Source organism: Asterias rubens, chromosome 14, assembly GCF_902459465.1.
Source record: "Asterias rubens chromosome 14, eAstRub1.3, whole genome shotgun sequence".
Classification (NCBI taxonomy): Eukaryota; Metazoa; Echinodermata; class Asteroidea; order Forcipulatida; family Asteriidae; genus Asterias; species Asterias rubens.
This window is the reverse complement of record NC_047075.1, coordinates 9498195-9522745: the sequence shown is the minus strand read 5'-3', so window position 1 is coordinate 9522745 and position 24551 is coordinate 9498195. Positions and strand designations below refer to the sequence as shown.

Here is a 24551-nt window from a genome sequence, read left to right as displayed (position 1 = left end):
AAGAAGAAAACCCCTCTCTGAAACTGAACCGTCAGCTATAAAGCGGATATAAGTTGTCGTCAATGAGGTAAATGAAATGGACTTCCGTTGTGTGATTCCAGTTAGTTCTATTGACGCGGTGTGTCCATCAAGAAGGGTGCCATCAATGTAAACAAAGTCATATCCCTCCTGTGTGTAGAAATCTTGTATGGACACCACCACAGATACCCAGTCTGGAGCCCTGATCTCCCACTGGCAATCTACTGAGTTAGGATAGACTCCTGGATAGCCTGGTGATGTCAGATTGACTGGAGCTGTTCCAACTAAAACGTTTGATGAACCACAGTTATCTGAAACAGAAGAAATGAAAATCATCGGAATGTGTGGGTTTAAATTTTCACTTTGGGATATTGAGTTGAATGATGGAGCCTGACATACCGTGAGAGATGAGGTTTTACAGCGCCAACGAGACAGAAGTGTAATGCTCGTCATGGGTTGGTGTTTCAATTGATAACAAAGGTATTACTATCAATGTTTTGATAAAATAATAAAGAATGAATTTGTAGCTGACTGAAACTTTATTGTGATAGTAAACTCAAATTTGTATCAACTGTACAATAATTATGCTTAATTAATACCCTACAATAACGTGGTTCTTTTTAGAACATACACTATACTCGTAAGAGTTTTACACAAGCCGCTACCACCGTTAATCTCATACTCCCACCATGCATAACCAAATACAACTCAATAAAACTTTCCATTGTCATGTCATCACGTTTGTTTGAATACGTAGACAGAATTTCAACAATAACAAACATAGGGGGCACGTTGTGTAGGTTGTTCGCATGTTTTAATCTAAAATCGTATTATTATCCCATGACTCCCGTTCTTCTTTCCAAATGCTATGGACTAGAAAAACACGAGTTTACTTTGACATAGTAAATAATGACATTTTACTTATTGCTGGGTGAATCGTATTATAGTTTTCCACAAAAATATTGCCAACAGTAGTATTAAGAGAAAGGCATTGAGAAAGGGGACTTCTGGTACCCTTTTGTTTTTTTATGTTATGTGTGTTTATTTTTTTAGCTGTTTCGTAGCGAAGCGCAGCGAAACAGCTCTTGTTAAAGTTTTTTTTGGCTGTTTCGTAGCGAAGCGCAGCGAAACAGCTCTTGTTTTTGTTAAAGTTTGTTTAGCTGTTTCGTAGCGAAGCGCAGCGAAACAGCTCTTGTTTTTGTTAAAGTTTGTTTAGCTGTTTCGTAGCGAAGCGCAGCGAAACAGCTCTTGTTTTTGTTAAAGTTTTTTTAATTTGTCTGTTTCAGTACACACAATTTTTTGCATAGTTCCTAAAGAGGAATTGCAAGGGATCGAAGGTTATGGTGCAATGATGATCCTACAGCAAGGATGTCATGATGACGTCATCAGCGGTCACGTGACGTCATTTTAAAGGTGTTTTATGTTAAATGTTTTAAAATTTATATCAAATCAGCGAAAAGAGACCCTAGGATTCTGTTTGCGGGATTGGGTAGGGATAAATTAGGTCTTTATTTTATTTTGTGTGCGTGACCTCACATGACCTCTATTTCCGGTCGTAATGGGCCAAAAACGGAAGTGCCTTGTAACTCAAAAGTGGTAAAAATTATGAAGTTGCTTTCTAAGGACGTAAGTGTCTAGCAAGGGTGGGCAGTTCAACAAAAATGTTGATGACGTCACAAATTGCAACAGCGCCCTCTAGTGGCAGGTTGAAAACTCTTCAAAATTGACATTTTGAAGATGTCTGTAGTGCAATTTTTTGTAATCACTTCAAATTTTACACACCTGTTAACTGACAGGCAGGCATCATATTTGTGAAGTTTCAGATCAATGACGTCATCGGGGTCACGTGACGCGGCCTTAAAGGTGCACTTTTTGAACTAATATAACTCCCTAAGTGATTATGCGATCATGTTGGATATTGACAAGTTCTTTTGAAATCTGACATGACGTCATGATGACGTCATCACGTGATTTTTTAAGATTTTTTCAATTTTTGCACCTTTCACACATTTTTTTTTATTTATGCCACATTGGGCAAATTGCTTTGAATACCTAACAAAATTATAACTCAGTTGAGAAATTTGAAAATTTTAATGACGAAACAGCTCTGCATTTGTGCACAAATGCAATTTAGCTCTTGTTTATTTATTTTTTTTTATTATTTTTTTTTTTTCGTTGTTTTCTTTTTTTTTTTTTTTTTTGGCGGGGGGGGGGGGGGTATAACAAACTATACAAATACAGCACATTGTCTTCCACATCTTGGGGCTATCCGTTTGCCTCCTTGCAGGTCCCAGGACCATTATCTGCGCTTCACTTGGGCGACCGAAAAAGTAAGTGCTACCTCGTTTCGGCTGCCAAAACTATCTTTCGAAACCTACCCTCTAGAAGCTACTCAAAACAACTCGAATGGGGCACCCCCGGTTGCTCGAACGCTATAGTACATCTCGTAGCCGCACAGCTCTTTTTGGATTTCTAAAAGCTAACCGACTCTAATTTCTCGACCGAACCAAACAGCCCCTTTTTCAGAAGCTACCCGGCCCCTAGTTGCTCGAACGCACAAAACTAAACAACACAGTGTTTGGATTTCTAGAAGCCACCTCGAATGGGTCACCTCTAGTTGCTCGAACGGTACAGTACACCTCGTAGCCGAACCAACAGCACAGTTCCATTTTGGATATCTAGAAACCTACACTTTAGAAGCTACCCAAAACAGCTCGAATGGGGCGATCCTAGTTACTCGAACGCATCTCATAGCCGAACCAAACAACACAGCTAGAATAGCGAACAAAGGCTAAGAACGGAGTTTGGGCAGGGGAGCGATGAATGGGGTGTTGGAGCCCAAAATAGTAGCAGGAAGATCAAATAGAAGCGAGGAAATGGGGAACGGGCAGCAGCTTTAGCCGCAACGAGGTAGTCATACATAGCAGCTAGAAGAGCGAATAAAGGCTAGGAATGGGTTGGACAGGGAAGCCAATAATGGGGTGTTGGAGCCCAAAATAGTTGCCGTAAGAGCAAACAGAAGCTAGGGACAGGGGAACGGGGAGCAGCTATAGCCGCAACGAGGCAGCCAAAACATAGCAGCTGGAAGAGCAAATAGAAGCTAGAAATGGAGTTTGGGCAGGGAAGCGAAAAAGCTGTATAGCCAGCCCCAAATAGTAGCTAGAAGCTAGGAACCGGGTAGGGAAGCGAAGAATGGGGCTTTCCTAGTTGCTCGAACACTATAGTACGTCTTGTAGCCGCTATCGAATATCCCTAGCTGCAACCACTGGGATGGCCGCTAGCAACGCTATGCCCAAGGAAATTTCGGTGGAACACACAACACTGCTACTAGAGAAAGAGAGTCGCAGCATTGGCAGTAGAAGCAACTTTCCACCATCCTCGACAACACTGGCTCGGTAAGGAACCACGTCTGCACCTGGGTGCCTACGTGCCTGGAAGCCTACGAGTACGACGAATGGTGGGCCGATATGCCGTTCAACTATCGTGGGACATATTTCTGGAGCTAATGCAGATAGAGAATACGGGAGGCCAGAAAGGAAATATGCTAGCAGTTTCGTATCTAGGAAGAGGGGTGCTCTGCACCGATCACGGAGTTGCTGTCTATCCTATGCACGGTACGCCGGTATTCAATAGAAGCTACCCTATCTTTCTTTTTGCTCGGAGTAGTTCGAATAGCTCCTAGCTTGCAAAGAAGCGGCATCTGAGCTTTCTGGAGAGCTTCGACACCTCCATGGCGCTCGATCTCTTGTTGTTAGAAATACTCCACAGGCTTGGTGTTCTACCTCCTTTCTTCTAGGTGCTCCTAGATATTTGGATGTCTGCCTTATCTGCGACGGAAAAGTGTTATTTTTCCACACAAGCTAGATTCGATTTCCCAACTAGATATATAATCGCTGGCAACTAAAAGCGATGCAGCTCGAGTACATGCAAGGAGGACCGCCTAGTTTTCCTTTCGAGAAGTTTGTTTTGCTATCTAGCCAAAACGCATACGACCAAGAACTAGAAAATCGAGATGATATGTCCAAAGAAGTATTGTCTCGTACGCATATACAAAGATAAAGAGGGCCTACAATGTTTTTGCCACGTTTCTGGTGCAACAGCCCAAAGAGAGTTCAATGTAGCGGAACGATGGTGGCTTCGAGAAATCCAAAAACTGTGTTTTTTAGTTCGTGCGTTTGAGCAAATAAAAAAAGGAGATGTGCTGTTTGGTTTGTTCGAGCAACAAAGGCCGGGTAGCTTCTAGAAATCCAAAAAGAGCTTTACGGTGACGAGATTTACTATAGCGTTCGAGCTACTAGGGTGCCATAATTCGAGTTGTTTTGGGTATCTTCTAGAGAGTAGGTTTCGAGAGATAGTTACGGTAGCCGAAACGATGCAACAGTTCATTTTCCGGTCGCCCCAGTATTAATCAATCAACATAAGTGTTCCAGAAGTCCCGGAGGACTATCTGCTGCATTTGATTATACCCCCCCCCCAAAAAAAAAAAAAAAAAAAAAAACAGAGTCCCCTTTTATATCGTTTGGCCTAGGCTATATTTTGCAACGTTTCTGGTGCAACCGCCCGAAGAGAGTGCAATGTAGCGGAACGATGGGGGTCTTGCCTGGTAGTTTTGTAATGAGGCCGTGGCTTTCTGTGTTCTAGGGGAGGAAGCGCTCGTCCTATTCTGTGCAGGAGCTAGGTTCTATACCTTTCTCTACAATAGTCAATGGTGTTTCGCCATGTTTACGGTACCCCGATAAAAAAGCATATCTTTCCTCTTTCGCGGAGTTGTTCGAGCACCTCCTAGTTTGCAGAGGAGATGAGTTGCTAGCTTGCAAAGCTCTTACAGTCTCGCTCGACTTCTCGCTGGAGGAAATATTCCTGGACCGGTTGCTCTTCTCCTGCATTCGGATCTACCAGAAATAGAATCGTTCTATCCACACCTCGGTACGTGGTTGTAGCAAAGAAAGAGCAGTTTTACTCACCTTCGGGCATGTCAACTACTTTTTTCGAGTCTTTCGGAGGCTTTGTTTCTTGGAGGCCGTGCGCGTCTTTTTTCTTGTCTTCGATCTTCATTCGGCTGTTGGGCTTTCTACAATTTTTGACTAGTAAATTTCATCATTTTCGCCATAAGGAAAAACCTTAACCACATAGCGAACCTTCGTATAATTCTCCAGGCATTTCAAACCAGATGCGGATGTGTACTCACCCTGACTGCATGTTGCAAATATGAATTGGAAAACCATCATTTAGAGGTATTAACGGCCCAAATCAAAAAGACAAATCAAACGGCGACGCCAACGACAGGGCAACGACAACGACAATAAGGTTAACAAAAACTACAACGATATCATAACCGAAACCAACACCAACAGCAAAAACAACAATTACAGCTACAAGGGCGACAATAACACCAACATTAATGCTATGGTCCTCACCACAATCCTCTTCATCCACATATGAATAGTCTTCTGGACCGAATCGGCAGTCAAGATTACCGTCACACCTTGCTTGTGCAGCGACGCATATCCCATTCCTACAGTCGAGATCATCCTCCAAGTGGCAGGAACTTGTATCTATTTATACAAAGACCAAAATGTGAAATGTCGTCACCATCTCACGAAATGACAACTTCGTCGAACAAGTGGTAGGAAATTGTAGCTATTACAGAGACCATAATGTGAAATGTCGTCACCATTTCACGAAACGACAACGTCGTCTAACAAACAAAATCAAAATATGTTAATCTATTTGTTTACAGTTTCTTTGATGGAAACGGGACGTAACGCTCCATAGTATCGTTAATACACTAGTGCGCGTGACCGATTAATTATTTGATTTTCAGTAGTTGGTTTATACATTAGTACCCAGCTATGAACAAATACAGGTGTGACTTTATTTAACGAGGTGATAAATTCTTTAAGTTATAGTAAAATGCTTTGCTTGACAAACTGTAAAGCGCAGGCACGTCTCTTTTCCCCTTTTTTACCATTCAGACAACGGTTGAAAAAAATGCTTTAGCTCATTAAAAGGGTAATAATTTCTTTAACAAATAATTGTTCATCTCCGAAACAGCAGTTTCAAAAAAGAAACAATTAAACTCCACACACATAATTATTTGTTTGTTATAACACAGTCATAATTTTGTGGAAACGGCGGCGATAAAGTGTTTCAATATTGGAGGCGAAAATTATTTTTCCTTGTTGACCACAAATTTAATTGTTGTCCTTCCTTGTACGTTCATTCGGGAACGTAAGTCATTAAATCTTGGGTTTAAATCTTCCTCCAAGGTTTTTTAGGTTTGTTTGAAGCAGCTCAAGTCATTCTCGAAAGGCATGTCGAATTATTGTTTTTTTAAGAAGTGTTTAATTGACGATTGGAAATAATTGCATCTGAGATAAATTCCCAAACAATAAACTATTTCGATCAATAAATTGTAATGTTTCTGTTGAAATCCGTGGTATTACAATTATTGGTGCCTTGAAGTTGTAGAAGAAAACCCCTTTCTGAAACAATATCGTCAGCTGCGAAGCGGATATAAGTTGTCGTCAAAGAGGTAAATGCAATGGACTTTAGTTGTGTGATTCCGTTTAGTTCTATTGACGCGGTGTGTCCATCAAGAAGGGTGCCATTAATGTAAACAAAGTCATATCCCTCCTCTGTGTATAAATCTTGTATGGACACCACCACATATAACCAGTCTGGAGCCCTGATCTCCCACTGGCAATCTACTGAGTTAGGATAGACTCCTGGATAGCCTGGTGATGTCAGATTGACTGGAGCTGTTCCAACTAATACGTTTGATGAACCACAGTAATCTGAAACAGAAGAAATTAAAATCATCGGAATGTGTGGGTTTAAATCTTCACTTTTGGATATTGAGTTGAATGATGGAACCTGACATACCGTGAGAGATGAGGTTTTACAGCGCCAATGACACAGAAGTGTAATGCTCGTCATGGGTTGGTGTTTCAATTGATAGAAAAGGTATTACTATCAATGTTTTGATAATATAATAAAGAATGAAGAATGACTAAAACTTTATTGAGATAGTAAACTCAAATTTGTATCAACTGTACAATAATTATGCTTATTTATTACCCTACATTAACGTGGTTCTTTTTAGAACATACACTATACTCGTAAGAGTTTTACACAAGCCGCTACCACCGTAAATCTCATACTCCCACCATGCATAACCAAATACAACTCAATAAAACTTTCCATTGTCATTTCATCACATATGTTTGAATACGTAGACAGAATTTCAACAATAACAAACATAGGGGGCAAGTTGTGTAGGTTGTTTGCATGTTTTAATCTAAAATCGTATTATTATCCCATGACTCCCGTTCTACTTTCCAAATGCTATGGACTAGAAAAACACAAGTTTACTTATTGCTGGGTGACCGTGTTTTAGTTTTCCACAAAAATATTGCCAACAGTAGTAAGAGAAAGGCATTGAGAAAGGGGACTTCTGGTACACTTTTGGTTTTGTATGTTTTGTTTGTTTTATGTTTTTTTTTTTTTTGGCGGGGGGGGGGTATAAAAAATTATACAAATACAGCACATTGTCTTCCACATCTTGGGGCTGTCCGTTTGCCTCCTTGCAGGTCCCAGGACCATTATCTGCGCTTCATTGGGGCGACCGAAAAAGTAAGTGCTGCCTCGTTTCGGCTGCCAAAACTATCTTTCGAAACCTACCCTCTAGAAGCTACTCAAAACAACTCGAATGGGGCACCCCTAGTTGCTCGAACGCTTTAGTACATCTCGTAGCCGCACAGCTCTTTTTGGATTTCTAAAAGCTAACCGATCCTAGTTTCTCAGAAGCTACCCGGCCCGTAGTTGCTCGAACGCACGAGCTAAACAACACAGTGTTTGGATTTCTAGAAGCCACCTCGAATGGGTCACCTCTAGTTGCTCGAACGGTACAGTACACCTCGTAGCCGAACCAATAGCACAGTTCCATTTTGGATATCTAGAAACCTACACTTTAGAAGCTACCCAAAACAGCTCGAATGGGGCGATCCTAGTTACTCAAACGCATCTCACAGCCGACCCAAACAACACAGCTAGAAGAGCGAACAAAGGCTAAGAACGGAGTTTGGGCAGGGGAGCGATGTATGGGGTGTTGGAGCCCAAAATAGTAGCAGGAAGAGCAAATAGAAGCGAGGAACTGGGGAACGGGCAGCAGTCAAAAAATAGCAGCTGGAAGAGCAAATAGCAGCTGGAAGAGCAAATAGAAGCTAGGAATGGAGTTTGGGCAGGGAAGCGAAAAAGCTGTATAGTATAGCCGCTACGAGCCAGCCCCAAATAGTAGCTAGGAGCTAGGAACCGGGTAGGGAAGCGAAGAATGGGGCATTCCTAGTTGCTCGAACACTATAGTACGTCTTGTAGCCGCTATCGAATATCCCTAGCTGAAACCACTGGGGTGGCCGCTAGCAACGCTATGTCGTAGGCAATTTCGGTGGAACACACAACACTGCTACTAGAGAAAGAGAGTCGCAGCAATGGCAGTAGAAGCAACTTTCCACCATCCTCGACAACACTGGCTCGGTAAGGAACCACGTCTGCACCTGGGTGCCTACGTGCCTGGAAGCCTACGAGTACGACGAAGGGTGGGCCGATATGCCGTTCAACTATCGTGGGACATATTTCTGGAGCTAATGCAGATAGAGAATACGGGAGGCCAGAAAGGAAATATGTAAGCAGTTTCGTATCTAGGATATAAGGGATGCTCTGCACCGATCACGGAGTTGCTGTGTATCCTACGCACGGTACGCCGGTATTCAATAGAAGTTACGCTATCTTTCTTTTTGCTCGGAGTAGTTCGAATAGCTCCTAGCTTGCAAAGAAGCGGCATCTGGGCTTCGACACCTCCATGGCGCTTGATCTCTTGTTAGAAATACTCCACAGGCTTGGTGTTCTACCTCCTTTCTTCTAGGTGCTCCTAGATATTTGGATGTCTGCCTTCTCTGCGACGGAAAAGTGTTATTTTCCACACAAGCTAGATTCGATTTCCCAACTAGATATATAATCGCTGGCAACTAAAAGCGATGCAGCTCGAGTACATGCAAGGAGGACCGACTAGTTTTCCTTTCGAGAAGTTTATTTTGCTATCTAGCCAACATGCATACGACCAAGAACTAGAAAATCGAGATGATATGTCCAAAGAAGTATTGTCTCGTACGCATATACGAAGATAAAGAGGGCCTACAATGTTTTTGCCACGTTTCTGGTGCAACAGCCCAAAGAGAGTTCAATGTAGCGGAACGATGGTGGCTTCGAGAAATGCAAAAACTGTGTTTTTTAGTTCGTGCGTTTAAGGAAATAAAAAAAGGAGCTGTGCTGTTTTGTTTGTTCGAGCAACAAGGGCCGGGTAGTTTCTAGAAATCCAAAGAGCTTTACGGTGACGATTTGTTTCGATTTGTTGTGGGTATCTTCTAGAGAGTAGGTTTCGAGAGATAGTTACGGTACCCGAAACGAGGCAGCAGTTCATATTCCGGTCGCCCCAGTATTAATCAATCAACATAAGTGTTCCAGAAGTCCCGCTGGACTATGTGCTGCAATTGATTATACCCCCCCCCCCCAAAAAAAAAAAAAAAAAAAAAAAAAAAACAGAGTGTTCCAGAAGTCCCCTTTTATATCGTTTGGCCTAGGCTATAGGACGTTCAGTAGAAGATCCCAAAGAGATGTTGCTATACAATCAAAACAGTGTCCAGCCCTAGCTTGGTTGCCGAAAGCGGGGTTGCCTGGGAGCGAACTTCCGCTCTTCTAGCACTCCAACAGCCTTGGGAACGGCAAACGGGCAAACGGACAAACACAAGCCGAGTTTCATTGCTAAACTACGCGCAGTGAGCGGTGCTGGCTTAAGCACAGACCGCTAATGGTCATGGGACCTTCAAGAAGGCCAGCGGACAGTCCCAAGGTGTGGAAGACTATGTGCTGTATTTGTATAAACCCCCCCCCCCCACTACTACTCCCACAATTTACGATTTTTTTGTTTGCTAATACTCTTGGCAAACAGAATTTATTTAGATTCGAACCACTGTAAAGCAGGCTTAAAACACAAATCTAAAACGACCCCTTAATATGGCGGGCATTTGCCGTTGTATTTCAAGGTATAATGGTTGTGGTTTATTTCTCTTTGGAAGTGCGGTATTAATCCTAAAAAGGACTGGTTGGTTTCTTAAAAGGTTCATGACACTTGGCTTCCTCTCTTAATACTTCTCGTCACCAGGTGCTGATGCACTTACTTTGGCTAGTAGCGCTGAAGTAAAGGCTCTTTAGGGACATTGGTCGTATAATTTAAACAACGCCCCTGCTGACGAACTTCTCCTTACTGACGATATTAATGTCATAGTTGGCAGCGACTTCAAAAATTGTCCACAGGTCCTTGGGCGACAAATGAGTGAAACTGACCTTCTACTTCTGAGCCTGTGTGCAGAAAACGACCTGTCGACTACCAACACATTCTTCAGGCTAGCTGACAAGTATAAGACAACCTGATGCATACAATATCTAAACAAAGGCACCTGATTGACTTTACTTTTCTTAATTGTGACCAGTTCAAGTCACTGGTTTGATAAAACCGACGAAAGTATCAGGACAATGCTGAATAAACAGCAGAAATTATTTACGGCTTGGCAGAATGCCATGTCTTTTACATCGAAACGTCGTTGTTTTCAACACCTCCAAAACCGAGCACATACTGAATGCAAGATGCCTGGTGGGATAGGAAAGCAGATGAAGTCCAGTGCTATGCCGACACAAAGAGTTCATGTTCTCCAGTTCTTTTAGATATTATACGGACCGTCCAAACCAAAATCCGCCCCGCTTGATGGTACGACATTGCTCAAGAAATAAATAACAGCATCAGTGAGAGATGGATGGAGCACTTTAACAATCTGCTCAATAGACCTTCCACTGTCGACAGTTCTGCCCTTGATCAGATCACTCAGAACCCCACAATTGACAGCCTTGACCCCCCTCCTACTCTTGATGAGGTTAGAAAAGCTATCAGTCAGACCAGCTCTGGTGAGGCTCCTGGAATGAAAGGAGTTCCTTCAGAGTTATTCAATGCAGCAGGTCCAGTGGCGCAACTTTCACAGCCTTTTAACGAGCATATGGGCGGATGCAGATGTGCACAAGGATTTCAAGGGTGCGATGATTGTTTCTCTAATCAAAACCAAATGCGACTGCGGGAAACACCATGGCATCTCTGCCCTCTCCATTGCTGGAAAGATATTGGCTCGTTTTATACTCAATCGCCTCATCGGCACTGCGTCAGAGAAAAGTCAACCTGAGTCTCAGTGTGACTTTCGTGCTGGCCGTAGTACCATCGATATGATTTTCACAGTACGACAGGTTCAGGAAAAATGCATCTAACAAAACCTGGACCTCTTTATGGTCTTCATAGATCTAACCAGCAAAGGGCTGTGGTCTATACTGTCAAAACCGGGTTGTCCTCGAAAGTTTTTTTCAAAATGAATCGCCTCTTCTATGATGACATAAATGGTATTGTACTCTCGAAGGGAGAAAATTCCCAGCCATTCCAAATCTCTATTGGCGGCTGGGCTCTTCACCCTATTCTTCTCCAGTGTTCTCAACCATGCTGTACGCGACCTCGAGCTAGGAGTGTACTTGATGGATCTCATTTTGAAGAACATGACTGTGCCACTCTTTACCGATGGCTTTGCATTATTTGGCGCAAGATAGCAGGAGCCTCGCAACTATTGTGCCTTACCACCATCCTTTGTAATACAGAAGTGCTATACCAATCTGCCTCGGTAGCTGTCCCTCCACCTTCGATTTCGATTGAAGTTTAATACAAAGCTCAAGACAGTGGGAAGCTTCAAGTATCTCGGCAGTGTTATGTGTAATGATGGCTCTCTTGAAAAAGGAATCAGGACCATGATTTGCAAGGAAAGCCGAGCCATTGGACGCCTGCGAGCACGGAATCTGAACCAACACAGCATAAAACGCATACAAAATTTAAGGTGTACAAGGCAATCGTCCTCACAAGTTTGCTGTATAGATGTGAAACTTGGATCGTGTACAGAAGACATCTGAAAATGCTTGCTGGAACGCCTCCACGTGCACAGCCTGAGATCAATCCTTGGACTGGACACATGATCCGAACGAAAGACTCCACGCTCCCAAAAAAAACTGTTTTATGCAGAACTATTTCTTAGTAGGAGAACTACAGGAACATCTCGCAAGAGGTACAATAGTGGCGTGAAAGACAAAATCACAAATGCTTGTATTCCTCCCAAAACAGTGTGCTCAGGATTGTACAGATAGGCGCGCTCTCACACGTCAAGCCCTTGTCATATTCGAGGAGCAGAGAAGAGCTGGCCTGCTCACTGCCCGAGAGAGGAGAAAGGCTGCAGCTGCAGCTGTGCCAGCTGTACATGGACAGTTGCCACGCCCTAAATGTGGGCGGCTGTGTCGCTCACGAAGTGGACTATATATAGCGATGCACCTGAGTTGAACCATGGTTGAACAGTACAGTTTCTTATGCAACTTGGGTGTGAAACTTAAAATGTACTTAGACTCGACTCGGTGAACAATGTACATCTACAAGTATTGGGTCTAAGACGAACAGCCAGGGATCTGATCCAATTTGGAACAACGAGACCGCATAAAGGGGTCGGTTGGTAGAGCGTTGGCACGCAAATTAGAAATTTCTGATTAATAGTAAAATTGTTCTACTCTAAACCTCAATCACTTAATTTTTACCGGAAGTCAGTTTCCCTAATTGTAGTTAATAACTTGTTATTCAATGTTTCTAATCTCTCCCCAATCACTTAACTGTTACCCGAAGTCAGTTTCCCCAATTGTGGTTGACAACCTGATATTCAAAACAATAACTTACCAGATTTAGCGAGATGTGCAATAGCACCCCACGCTAGAAGAAAGCAAACAACAGACGCGGCTCTGTCCATGCTGTCCAACTTCACTCAGGGAAAACTCATTTGCGAAAAGGTACACTGGGCTGTAACATAAACAGTAGACATCATTGTACACGTAAACCAAATAAATCAGTGGAGTGTTTATGTGCTCCCTTGGACTAGTTTAAAATCAGGGCATGTACTGAGCAGCAGAAGTAGCAGCAACAACAGCAGCAGCAGAACTAAAAGTACAGTAGCAGCAACGACAGCAGTAGTAGCATATCAATGAAGCAGCAGCAATAATAATATCAGTAACGCTAGCAACAACAATATCAGCAGCAGTCACAGCGGCAACATTAGTATCGAAGTAAGAGCAGCAGCAGGAACAATAGTAGACTAATAGCAGCAATAACAAACACTAGCAGCAGCAACAATATTGTAGCAGCAGTGAGTGGCAGCAGCAGCATCAGCAGCAGCAGTAGCAACAGCATAAATAGCAACACGGTAGTAGCAACAACAACAGCAACTGCTGCAACAGTAACATAACATGGAAGCAGCAGCAATGGCAGTAGCTATATCAGTATTTTCAGCAGCTGCAGTAACACTAGCAAAATAAGTGTGGGTAAAAAAAAGGATGGGTCTCTCAGTCTGTGTATCGAATACCGAGAGTTAAACCGCAAGACTGTGACGGACCGACAACCAATTCCCCGTTTCAAATGTGTCCTTGATAGCATTGGAGAATAATAATAATTGTGGCTTCTTACATAGCGCATAACGTCCTTCACCCGGTGACGCTCCTGGCGCTGTAACATACAGTATTTCCTGCCAGATGTGGGACTACGTTTTGAATTATGAGACCTAATTCTTTATAGCATCATGTAATGCTTTACAAGGTGCTGTGGCACAATTTGCTACCGATCGGACCAGAAACACCGGGGCGAACCCTTTCTCTCATCTCCATCGACCAAGCTCCAGAACCAGTGATAAGCTGAGGATGATGTTGGTCCAGTCGAAGATGCTCTCAATCAAGCCCATCGTCTCTAAAGAAGCCAGTCAACCAGTCCAACAGGAGGCGCCTTGCCAGCAAGACGCCAAAGCCTCGCCCCCTGCAACTGCTCCCGATGAAGCCGTCGCACCTGGTCTGCCTGAAGATGCCCGACCGTACCCCCAGAGAGAGACCACCCCCACAGCGTTTGGCTTGTGACCAGTTGTTCTAACCACATCAAAGCCCAGATGGAGTGAATGCAGTGTCAGCTGGAGGTCCACCGCATCCCTACAAACATCAACCTGCACCCTGGTCGTAATATTGCATAATGACACCCCAGGGTCCACCGCAGATATTGTGGTCTCAATCCTTTCCTCCATGAACCAGCCCTGTGATGAAGCCCTGGCCACAGATGCAGATGCAACCATGAAACCCCTGGTACCATACCAGCAGCAACAAGTGATGGGTAACTACTAGTGTAAACATTTCAACCTAAAGGCCATGAAATACACTGGACACTATTGGTAATTGTCAAAGACTAGTCTTCTCACTTGGTGTATCAACATATACATAAACCATGCCATCTTGAGCAGTGTCTGGCAACTCATTCCGTCCTTAAAAGGGTCATTCCGTGTCAAATCAACCAGTTTTCAGAAAAGTTCCCAGGTGACCCCCTCAGATTTTGATGAAACTTCATCAGAATGATTGAATGTGGCTCAAATGAACACATACAAAAAAGCTAAGTCATACTCCATGTCGTTTGCGAGATATGACCCATTGAAATTTGGTCGAGGCGGCCATTTTGTGCTCGCGCCGGACGCGAAAAGTGATTTTTTTTTATAATTTCCGACTTTGAAAGCTCATAATTTAATTATTGTACCAGGTAGAGAGCTCAAATTTGGTATTCCATCTTACTTCTTGCCAAATTTCATGAATCTGCACTCAATTTAGATGTATCTCCTTTAATTTTCTAGTTATGGTCACCTAAAATAGGCACTTTAATCAGCCAAAAATGTTTTTTGTGATTTTTTGGGTCACCCTGTGCCCACATGAGGGGTCAAATAAATCCTATATTCCCTAGGTATTATCTATGGGTGCATGTCTTTACCCATAAGCAATTATAAGCTCACCAATGCATTCATTCAGAAATAGCATGGGCCCAAAGTTGGTTCCAGCCAGAAAAAGGTCAAAAAGACCCCGCCCGTCTTGACCCCGGTTGACCCCGCGATCAATTGAAATGTTTTTTGAAATTGATACCAGTTAAACATATATATTATATCTACTTATACACCAATTTTCAGCTTTGGCACTCAACTCCTTCATGGTGTGGTGGCAATTTGAATATTATATGTTTTTGGCACATTTTAATGTAATATCATACAGTATACATGTACATGTACATTCATGTACACATGTACACTACATGGTAAAATATGTTTGAAGCTTGTGTAACTTATTTTTTTCTGGCTAGCAAAAAAGTAAGTTTATTTGTGTTATTGTTTTTAGAAATGGGTTGATGATGCATGTTTTTAACTGCAATAAATAATTTAAGGCAGGTACCACAAAGTGCTGCAAAATTCTCCCATAACACACACAAAATATTGGAACCATACCCCAGTATGGAACCATACCCCAGTGTACCGTGTGTAGTTTCACTTGAAACATGGATCAAACCACACAATACAAATTAAATCTGCCAGTACTTGACACTAACTATCTGTCATATTCTTCTCTGGTTTTAACCCAACCCCAGTCCCCTTTGTTTCCTCCATGCTATGTTTATGCTGGTTAAACTTTCCAATCACATGGTCACCTCATTTGCATATTAAACGCTGGTATTACTTTCCATACACTACTTTTTTAGAACAATACTTCTCTAATGTGTATCACATGCAAACACTCATTTCTCAAACAAAATATGTACTTGTGTATCACGCAGACACCACAGATGCCAATGGGTTGATGTTACTTTTTGCTAGCCAGAAAAAATAAGTTACACAAGCTTCAAACATATACTACCATGTATTGTATGTGTACATGAATGTACATGTACATGTACACTGTATGATATTACATTAAAATGTGCCAAAAACATATAATATTCAAACATATAATATTCAACAATTAAACAACCTATAAGACTTGAACGTTATGAAACCTTAAAAAATACTAAGGAAAATATTAATTACCATGGTCAGTCAGTTTAAAATAAGCAAACAATTATGGTACATGTAAATCACTCTTGGCATTTTGGTTGGTTGCAAATACTTGTGTGAATCATTATTTTACATTAATTAATTGATAAATAAAATAAATACCACTACTATTATCAGCTTCTTGACCTTAGGCATACAGTTCTGAAATCAAATGGACAAGAATGGATAGAAAATTTACATTAGTAAATGATAACTCTTAATTTCTTCAATACCTCTCCATTTTCTTTAGTCTTCAAGCAAAAATTTGTATCAAGAGTATAAACACATGCCAAAAAATATTTTGTTGACAGCAAACTTGTACTGCATTATTTGATCGCTTTTGAATCATTTCAGGGTCCAAGCGCAGCTCCATGGCCCAAGTAACTGCTTTGAACTGGCCTAAAATTGACCCAGAAACATTTTATAGAGTTTAATAATGTATAGTGGACGTCGATCACCTTTACAATATCTGTGCTTTAAAGCCTCTCATTTTCGAGTTGAAAACAAAACAAAAATTAAATCAAAATAGTTTACTTGTAACAGAAATAGGTACCAGAAATGCATCAGAAACCACCAGAGAGCACCTACAGTATCCAGAGCTTCCAGGGCCCTTAAGAAGGGGGGGGGGGTGAGACAGACTTGGCGCTGTGCGCTCTTTTTGTGTGCTACGCACACGTTTCTATTTTTTGTAGTGATTTTAGGTTGCACTCCCACTTTTTCAGTTTGCACTCCCACTTTCCAAATTCCTGGCTAAGACACTGCCAACGGACCACTGTAAAGAGTGAGCGCTGTTTACATGTAGCTCTGAACTTTGCCCTTGTGTGGATCAAATCCCATCATATTTTAAAGTTGCCATCATCCGTGGGAGTGATTTTGGGTGAGAGTTCAGAATTTTAAAATGTTTTGCCACAGACTCGCTGTGATCATGTGGTCGTGGACAGTGCCCCTTTAAGCAATGCCTCAATTTTTCCTCCCGAAAACCTACAGGAATGTGATGAGCTTATCCGCGTGTCTGAGGAACGAGGGTACGAGCAAGCCCTTGTCAATATTGGTATGGGAAGGTGAGAGTTCAACCTTGATCTTTATTTAACCCCTCCCCTGAGGGAGTCGTTCATTGATATCCTAAACTGGACAATTCCATACCTAAGAGGGGATCAGTTCCCAGACTTGTGTTTTTGGTTTTTTGGTTTTTTCAAAATGTAATTTGGATAGTATGTTTTTGACCATTTACTCCCGATATGAGTGCAGATATTTTTCAGCCCCCCTTAAAAGAAATACGCCAAGATGTGGGACCTGACTCCCCTCTTTGGCATGTGGAATGGTCCAGTCTAAGTTATCAAGTTCAGACTTTTGCTGTGTTCAACTCAAAAACTTGGAAAACTATTTCAAATTTTAGGCGGTAACTTGTGACTAAGCAAGTCATTTTACCAAACATTATTCAAATCTACCTTACTTTGCAAATTTCAAATTGCTTATTTGATGAAAATCATTTAAAATAAAATTCAACATTACAACACAGGATTTTCTTACTAGGTCTATTAGCTAAATCACCTTGTTTACAAAATGTAGTATCAAAGAATAGTAAAAGAGGTTAGTTTTGCAATGGGATAAAGAATATAATTTTGTTGTATCCTTAATACACCAGTGTATTGAGCACAATCAGTTCTTTTCGAGCCGGTGAAAAAGACAACCCAAGGCAAATCACTCGAGGGGGATTTGAACCCTCGACCTTTGCATTGCTAGAACAGTTTGTATCATTTATTTTCTTTGTTTGTTTATTTATTACCTTTTTAGGCAGAAGCTGATGCCTAATGTTCGCAACAACTTCCGGTGTATTATTGATTCTGAAGAGATAGCTCATGCATTCTGGGAAAGGATTACAGAGTTCATTCCGCAGACCATGGGGAAATTCGGCAGCACGAAAATAGCATTGAACGAAAGGTTATTAACAAAAAGTTGGATATAAACCTATATTGACTGCCCATATCACTACCTGCGCCTTGTGTGTTATGTCATGCGCCGAGTTTGCTTGAAGATAATCTACGTTATCACACGCGCGCTAGTGGAATGCAAACAAATAGCGTTTACGGAGATGATTCCACAGACCATGGGGAAATTCGGCAACACGAAATTAGCTTTGAACATGTTGAACGAAAGGTTAGTAACAAAATGAAGAACATAAAACACTTAAGTTGAACTCTTTCTTGGGTTATGGGGTTTGAGGCATTGCACAGTCAGTTGTGTCCATATCAACTTTGCTGTGTAGTGTTGCTGTTTGAGCAGTACTGACTCTACACTGAAAGGATGGCCTGGCGCGTAGCCGAGCAAATAGATGCTCTTGTGTTTCTGTTCAGCATCAGAGTGTGGGTTCGAGTCCCGTTCTTGACACTTGTGTCCCTGAGCCAGACACTTAGCCATTATTGCTGCGCCCCTAGGATGGGACATAAAGCTGTTGGTCCTGTGTGTTGTGTAATGCATGTAAAAGAACCTGCTACATTCTGTCTAAGGTTCCTGTTTGTTCAAGCACTGAGTACCATAGACATGTGTGGTATGGAAAGACTACTATTTAGCCTGGTTCATACTTACTGTGAATCCTTCGTGTGGAAAGGGAGTGCATACTGATTGTTGCGTCACCAAAACTGGCTTCGCATTCGCAGGAAGTATGAACTGGGCTTATCAGTGGTGTAGGGCTCAAGATTTGGGCCCAATTTCATAGAGATGCTTAAAGGCAGTGGACACTATTGGTAATTACTCAAAATAATTGTTAGCATAAAACCTTTCTTGGTGACGAGTGATGGGGAGAGGTCGAGTGTATAAAACATTGTGGGAAACGGCTCCCTCTGAAGTGACATAGTTTTTGAGAAAAGAAGTAATTTTCCACGAATTTGATTTCGAGACCTCAGATTTAGAACTTGAGGTCTCGAAATCAACCATCTAAACGCACACAACTTCGTGTGACAAGGGTGTTTTTTTCTTTCATTATGATCTCGCAAGTTCGATGACCGATTGAGCTCAAATTTTCATAGGGTGTTATTTTATGCATGTTGAGATACACCAACTGTGAAGGCTAGTCTTTGACAATTACCAATAGTGTACACTGTCTTTAAAGGCAGAAAATATTGGTAAACAATTTTCTGCTACGCATAATGAGCAGGTTACCAGTCAAAAATTGTACATGTGACATGTTAGTTTGGCTGGTAACCTTATTCCTGTTAAGCAACATTTTATTGTGCTTAGCTACTTTTGTGTGCTTTCAGATGCCTAATAAAAGGCTTAAGCTGAAATCTGTTATTATTCGAGTGAGAAATTACCTCCTTCTCAAAAACTACATTACTTCAGAGGGTGCTTGTTTCTTACAAGCTTTTATACTATCATTAACTCTCCATTGCTTGTTACCAAAGAAGTTTTTATACTAACAATTGTTTTGAGTAATTACCAATAGTGTACAGTGCTTTTAAACTTTGTCATACTCAGCTTCATCACTTTGTGTGTTTATTTCGCAGACTCCGATTTCTCCGCTATGTCCCTGGAGAATACTTTAAGCCGCATCATGACGGCATTTATCAACGAGACAACGGTGAAGCTTCTCTCATCACCGTACAAATCTATCTGAATGAGGTAATGTAATGCAGCTTGTTTCACATTAAAGGAACATGTTGCCTTGGATCGGTCGAGTTGGTCTTTGAAAAGCATTTGAACCCGTTTGTTATGAAATACATTATGGTTAGAAAGATATTTTAAAAGTGGAATATAACGATCCACACAAGTGTTACTCTAAATTGCACGATTTTCTTTTTACGTTGCGAACTAACACGCGGGCAAATTTATGAGGCCAATTTATGGAGTCAAATTTTGACTCCACAAAATGGCCGACCATGTTCTTTCGCGTCTTAAACGGAAAATCGTGCAATTTCGAGGCATGTTTGTGTGGCTCATTATTTTCTACTTTCTAAAATTACCTAACTACCCATTGGCATTTCATAACAAACGGTTTCAAACGCTTTACCGTAACCAACTTTGATCAAAGATAACGTGTTCCTTTAAGCCGGTGTTCATTTATTTATGAAGCAAAATGAGTCGATTGTCGAATCAGGGTCTTGTTTTATACATTAGAGCTTTTTATAATATATACTTAAGGAGCTGAACACTTGTGGTAATTGTCAAAGACCAATCACCTCAGTTGGTGTATCCTAATAAATGCATAAAATGACAAACCTGTGAAAATTTTAACTCAATTGGTCGTTGAAATTGCGAGAAGATAATGAAGAAAAAAAACCTGATTCCACAAGTGTGTGCTATTAGATGTAGGCCTTTGGCGAATTATTCGAATATCCGGTTAATGGCGAATAGGTTTTCCTATCCGTAACCGCGAATGCCTTTTTTTTCTTAACCGGATATCCGCATAGGGCGCGAATACCTATTTACAAACCGGATAATTCTGTAAAACCGAGTAACCGGATATTCTTTAATATTCGAAGATCCGCGGACGTCGGGCGACAACTGATATGAATGTTTTGTCTGAATCCTTATGAAACTTCTATTAAGACAGCATAAAACAGCATAAATTAAGTATTTAACTATGCTCACCTCCGTGAAGAGTTAAAACAATGACATTTCTCACGTAATTTGTTCAAAGATTACAAAAGTTTTCCTTCACGTAGAGTCAATCACGATCAAAAGAAAAAGCAAATCGCCATCTTTAAATTAGATCCGGTCATTTTTATGAATGAACCGAGTGACACTGTCTAAAACTAATACCGATCCGCCCATAAGATCTCATTCACAAACGAACAGCGCCCTCTAGCGGCAAAAAAGCGGTTATTTCGGATAGTTGGCCAGCGATATCCGAATAACAAAATTTCATTTTTCGCCCGGCACTAATTAGATGCCTGATGTATAGAATTCAATTGAAATATTTTAGTGAGAAATTACTTCTTTCTCAAAAACTACGTTACTACAGAGGGACCCGTTTCTCACAATGTTTTTTACTATCAACAGCTCTCAATTGTTTGTTACCAAGTAAGTTAATATACTGACAATTAATTTGAGTAATTGCCAATAGTGACCAGTGACTTTAAACGTGACGTATTTTTATTGACAGGGTTTTCAAGGAGGCAGTACAACGTTTCTCTCCATGGATGAATTTGAGAGAGTCGAGTGCGTTCCCAAAACAGGTGAGTTCATTCCATAGGTTTAAAAACATGTAAAATACAAACTGTAGGCCTGGGCGACTGGGGCAACTAGTGTTGCTTCTTGCGACTATTAAAGGGACATGTTGCCACAGAAAAAGCCCTATCACCAAATGTAGTCATCATTTTACCAGAAGGATACTCCAAGAAAATACCATTATTCCCTGACCTAAGTTTATAAGAAGATACTTTCCGGATGGAAACAAGATCCTGTATGTACTTTGGAGAAAGACCATGAAGAGCTTTAAATGTCAACAACGGGATTTTAAAATGAATCCTGTACAAAACAGGCTTCTTACAAAGTACATTGCATTGCCATCAGTTTTCAGGGTTGTGATATATTTGCTTTGGCCCACTTGGTTACACCCAGCTCATAAATATTAAGTACTGTCTACTTTGCATACAGCTCATGTCAAAGGTCACACCATGACCTGCATTCCCAGGTATAGTTAATAAAACGTTTTTCCAGTATGGCAGCTCCTTTGCGCAGTGTGTGTCTACCATCCCACGCGAAATACACTACAAGGGTCATGTCCAAATGTAAACAGACCCTTCACAGGCACTGGACACTATTGGTAAATGTCACTTGGTGTATCTCAACATATATACTATGCACAAATAACAAACTTGTGAAAATATTTGGACTCAATTGGTCGTCGAAGTTGCGAGAGAATAACGTAAGAAAAAAACACTCCTATCACAAAAGTTGTGTGTTTTAAGTTGCTTGAATTCGAGAGATGAGCTGAGGTCTTGAATTCAATTTCAAATTTTTAGTGAGAAGTTTCTTCTTTTTAAAAAACTACGCTACTTCACAGGGAGTCTTTTCTCACAATGTTTTATATTATATAACTGACATACAGAATCAGATCTTTGTCATTTGATTGGTTGAACTTACTTCACGTGACATTCACTATTACTCCAATCTGCACCGGTGATCAAAAAGACCTATTCGCCCATGGGGAATAGCATTTCCCATTCAACAGTTAGGATCATCCTTGTTCCCAATGTTTTTGAGCAGTACAGCGCCGCCGCGCCGCTGCTAAAACAAATGAGCACCTGTGCAAAAGGTTGTGATCCGATTTGTGCATTGTTGCCACTACCGCGGCGCTATATGATTTTTGGTTGTCAGTAATTTGTGTGATTTTTCATAATGTTATGATTTAAAATACATCAAATGACAAGGATATTATGTCAGTTATATAAAACAAATATTGAGTGGCTTTAATTCATGGAATGGAAGGAATATTATCGCTCGGTATTTGGACTGTTCCATTCTACTCTGAGCCACTCAATATTTCTATACTATTAACAGCTCTCCATTGCTCATTACCAAGTAAGTTTTTACGCTAACAATTTTTTTGAGTAATTACCACCGGTGTCCAGTGCCTTTAAGTAGTATTATAAATACCATTATGTTTTCATTTTATAAAAATTAAATATTGATTCATTTCAGGGCGTGTTCTTATCTTTGAGCATCGTATCTACCATGAAGGGTCGTTACTGAAGAAAGGAAAGAAGTACGCAATCAGAACTGACGTCATGTACACACCGGCAGATTACAAATCTCCAAATCCAGACACGTTTGATGGGTAAAGAGCCGTTATCCGTATATTTTAAGTTATCACACAAGCGCGATTGGAATACCGAAAAATATAGCGTTTCTGCGTTTTGGTATGGGATGCAGACGTGCTACATTTTTCCGTTTTTCCACGAGCGCGTGTGTGATAACATATTTGTCTTCAAGCAAACTTGGCGTGTGACATAGAACCAACAAGATAGAGGTAGTGATATTAGTCATGCAACTTCGGTTTATATCACCAGTCCATTCTGCAAATCTGATTGGAGGATTAGCGCGAACTTAAAGATAAAGACTGTAATAATAATTTGGGAGGCTAATCATCCTTACTCACAGTTCAGAGCTTAATCACAATGGACGCGGCTACAACATGTTTCGAGAAGCGGGCATGCAAGGGCGCCTTAGGCAGCCAGCCACATCAACCCATAGAACCGGAGCACAGCCAGAGATCAAAAGGGTTTTGACTTTAAAGGGGGTATAACCCTGTCTCAGCCCCAGGAGTAGTGGCAAAGGCCCCTTGAAAAAAAAATTGATTGTAGCCCACACCTTGAAGTGGCCTGCAGGCCTTGTGTGTTAGGCGACTTGCGGAAAAAAAAACAAATTTAAACAAAAAATACGGAAAAAGAATTTTTGGGTTTGACCACAAAAACTCAGAGACCACAGGGTACTGAGACCTGAGACTGGCAAAACTGGTCTCCAGACCTACAACACTGGTAAACAAGTTACTTTAGCTTAGAGTGTGCAAATCTCATCTTATACATAACATTTGTTTCAATAATTCTCATCAATAATATGCAGTTTGTAATTTGGAAATTAGAATTGAATATTGTTTTTTAGTATTACCAAAAAGCTCCGTATTTACTTTGGCTACAAAACTGGGTGTGCCTCATTGAATAACTTGGGTCATTTAACTTAAAGGCAGTGGACACTATTGGTACATAGTCAAAATAATTATCGGCATAAAACCTCACTTGGTAACGAGTACTGGTGAGAGGTTGATAGTATAAAACAATGTGAGAAACAGCTCCCTCTGAAGTGACGTAGTCTTCACGAGAGAGGTAATTTTCCACGAATTTGATTTCGAGACCTGAAGTTTAGAATTTGAGGGCTCGAAATCAACCATCTAAAAGCACACAGCTTCGTGTGACATGGGTGTTTTTTTCTTTCATCTCGCAACTCCAACGAGCAACCGCGCTCAAATTTTTACATGTTTCTTATTTAAGGAATAATGTTGATATACACCAAGTGAAAAGACTGGTCTTTGACAGTTACCAATAGTACCCACTGTCTTTAAATAGCCAAGGTATCATGTTTTAAATTGTGAAATTTTGAAGTTTTAAACATATTATTATATAATTATTTTCATTTTGCAAAAATGTACATACACTTATAATTACAAAAAATCTATTGAACAAAATGTATGTAAAAATGTAAAATATAACTAGTAGAATTATCACTCTATGAGACACAATGAAACAGACGCAAATATGCAGATTTAAATATTGTGAGTTGTCTTAGCCGAGCCATGAAGACCACTGGACTCAAACTCTGTGTTTCTGACCGGCCGCATTCAAGTCCTGGTTTTAAAAGACGTAAAAAGAAAACCATGCAATTTCGAGGCATATTTGTGTGGATCATTATATTATGCTTTTAAAACAACTTTCTAATCATATCCATGTTATAACAATTGGTTTCAAAACCTTTCCATAGACCAAC

General features: G+C 40.9%; 2 protein-coding genes across 2 annotated transcripts in view; one reads left to right on the top strand and one right to left on the bottom strand.

Moving 5' to 3' along the window:
* The window catches only part of LOC117299647, a 30301-nt gene extending 17357 nt beyond the window's left edge, over positions 1–12944 (bottom strand). Inside the window, exons 1-3 of the mRNA XM_033783196.1 lie at positions 12875–12944; positions 6465–6815; positions 5436–5573 (exon numbers count right to left, since the gene is read on the bottom strand). Of these exons, the coding sequence (XP_033639087.1) occupies positions 5436–5573; positions 6465–6815; positions 12875–12944 (559 nt within the window). The remainder of the gene's footprint in view (positions 1–5435; positions 5574–6464; positions 6816–12874) is intronic.
* A 940-nt stretch (positions 12945–13884) lies between these two features.
* LOC117299646 lies at positions 13885–23817 on the top strand. The gene is made up of 8 exons (XM_033783195.1): positions 13885–14029; positions 14216–14341; positions 16425–16450; positions 16983–17131; positions 17865–18011; positions 19574–19688; positions 21172–21244; positions 22713–23817. Exons 1-8 carry the CDS (start codon positions 13885–13887, stop codon positions 22850–22852), a joined length of 921 nt encoding a protein of 306 aa, XP_033639086.1. The 3' UTR covers positions 22853–23817.
* The last annotated feature ends 734 nt before the right edge of the window (positions 23818–24551 follow it).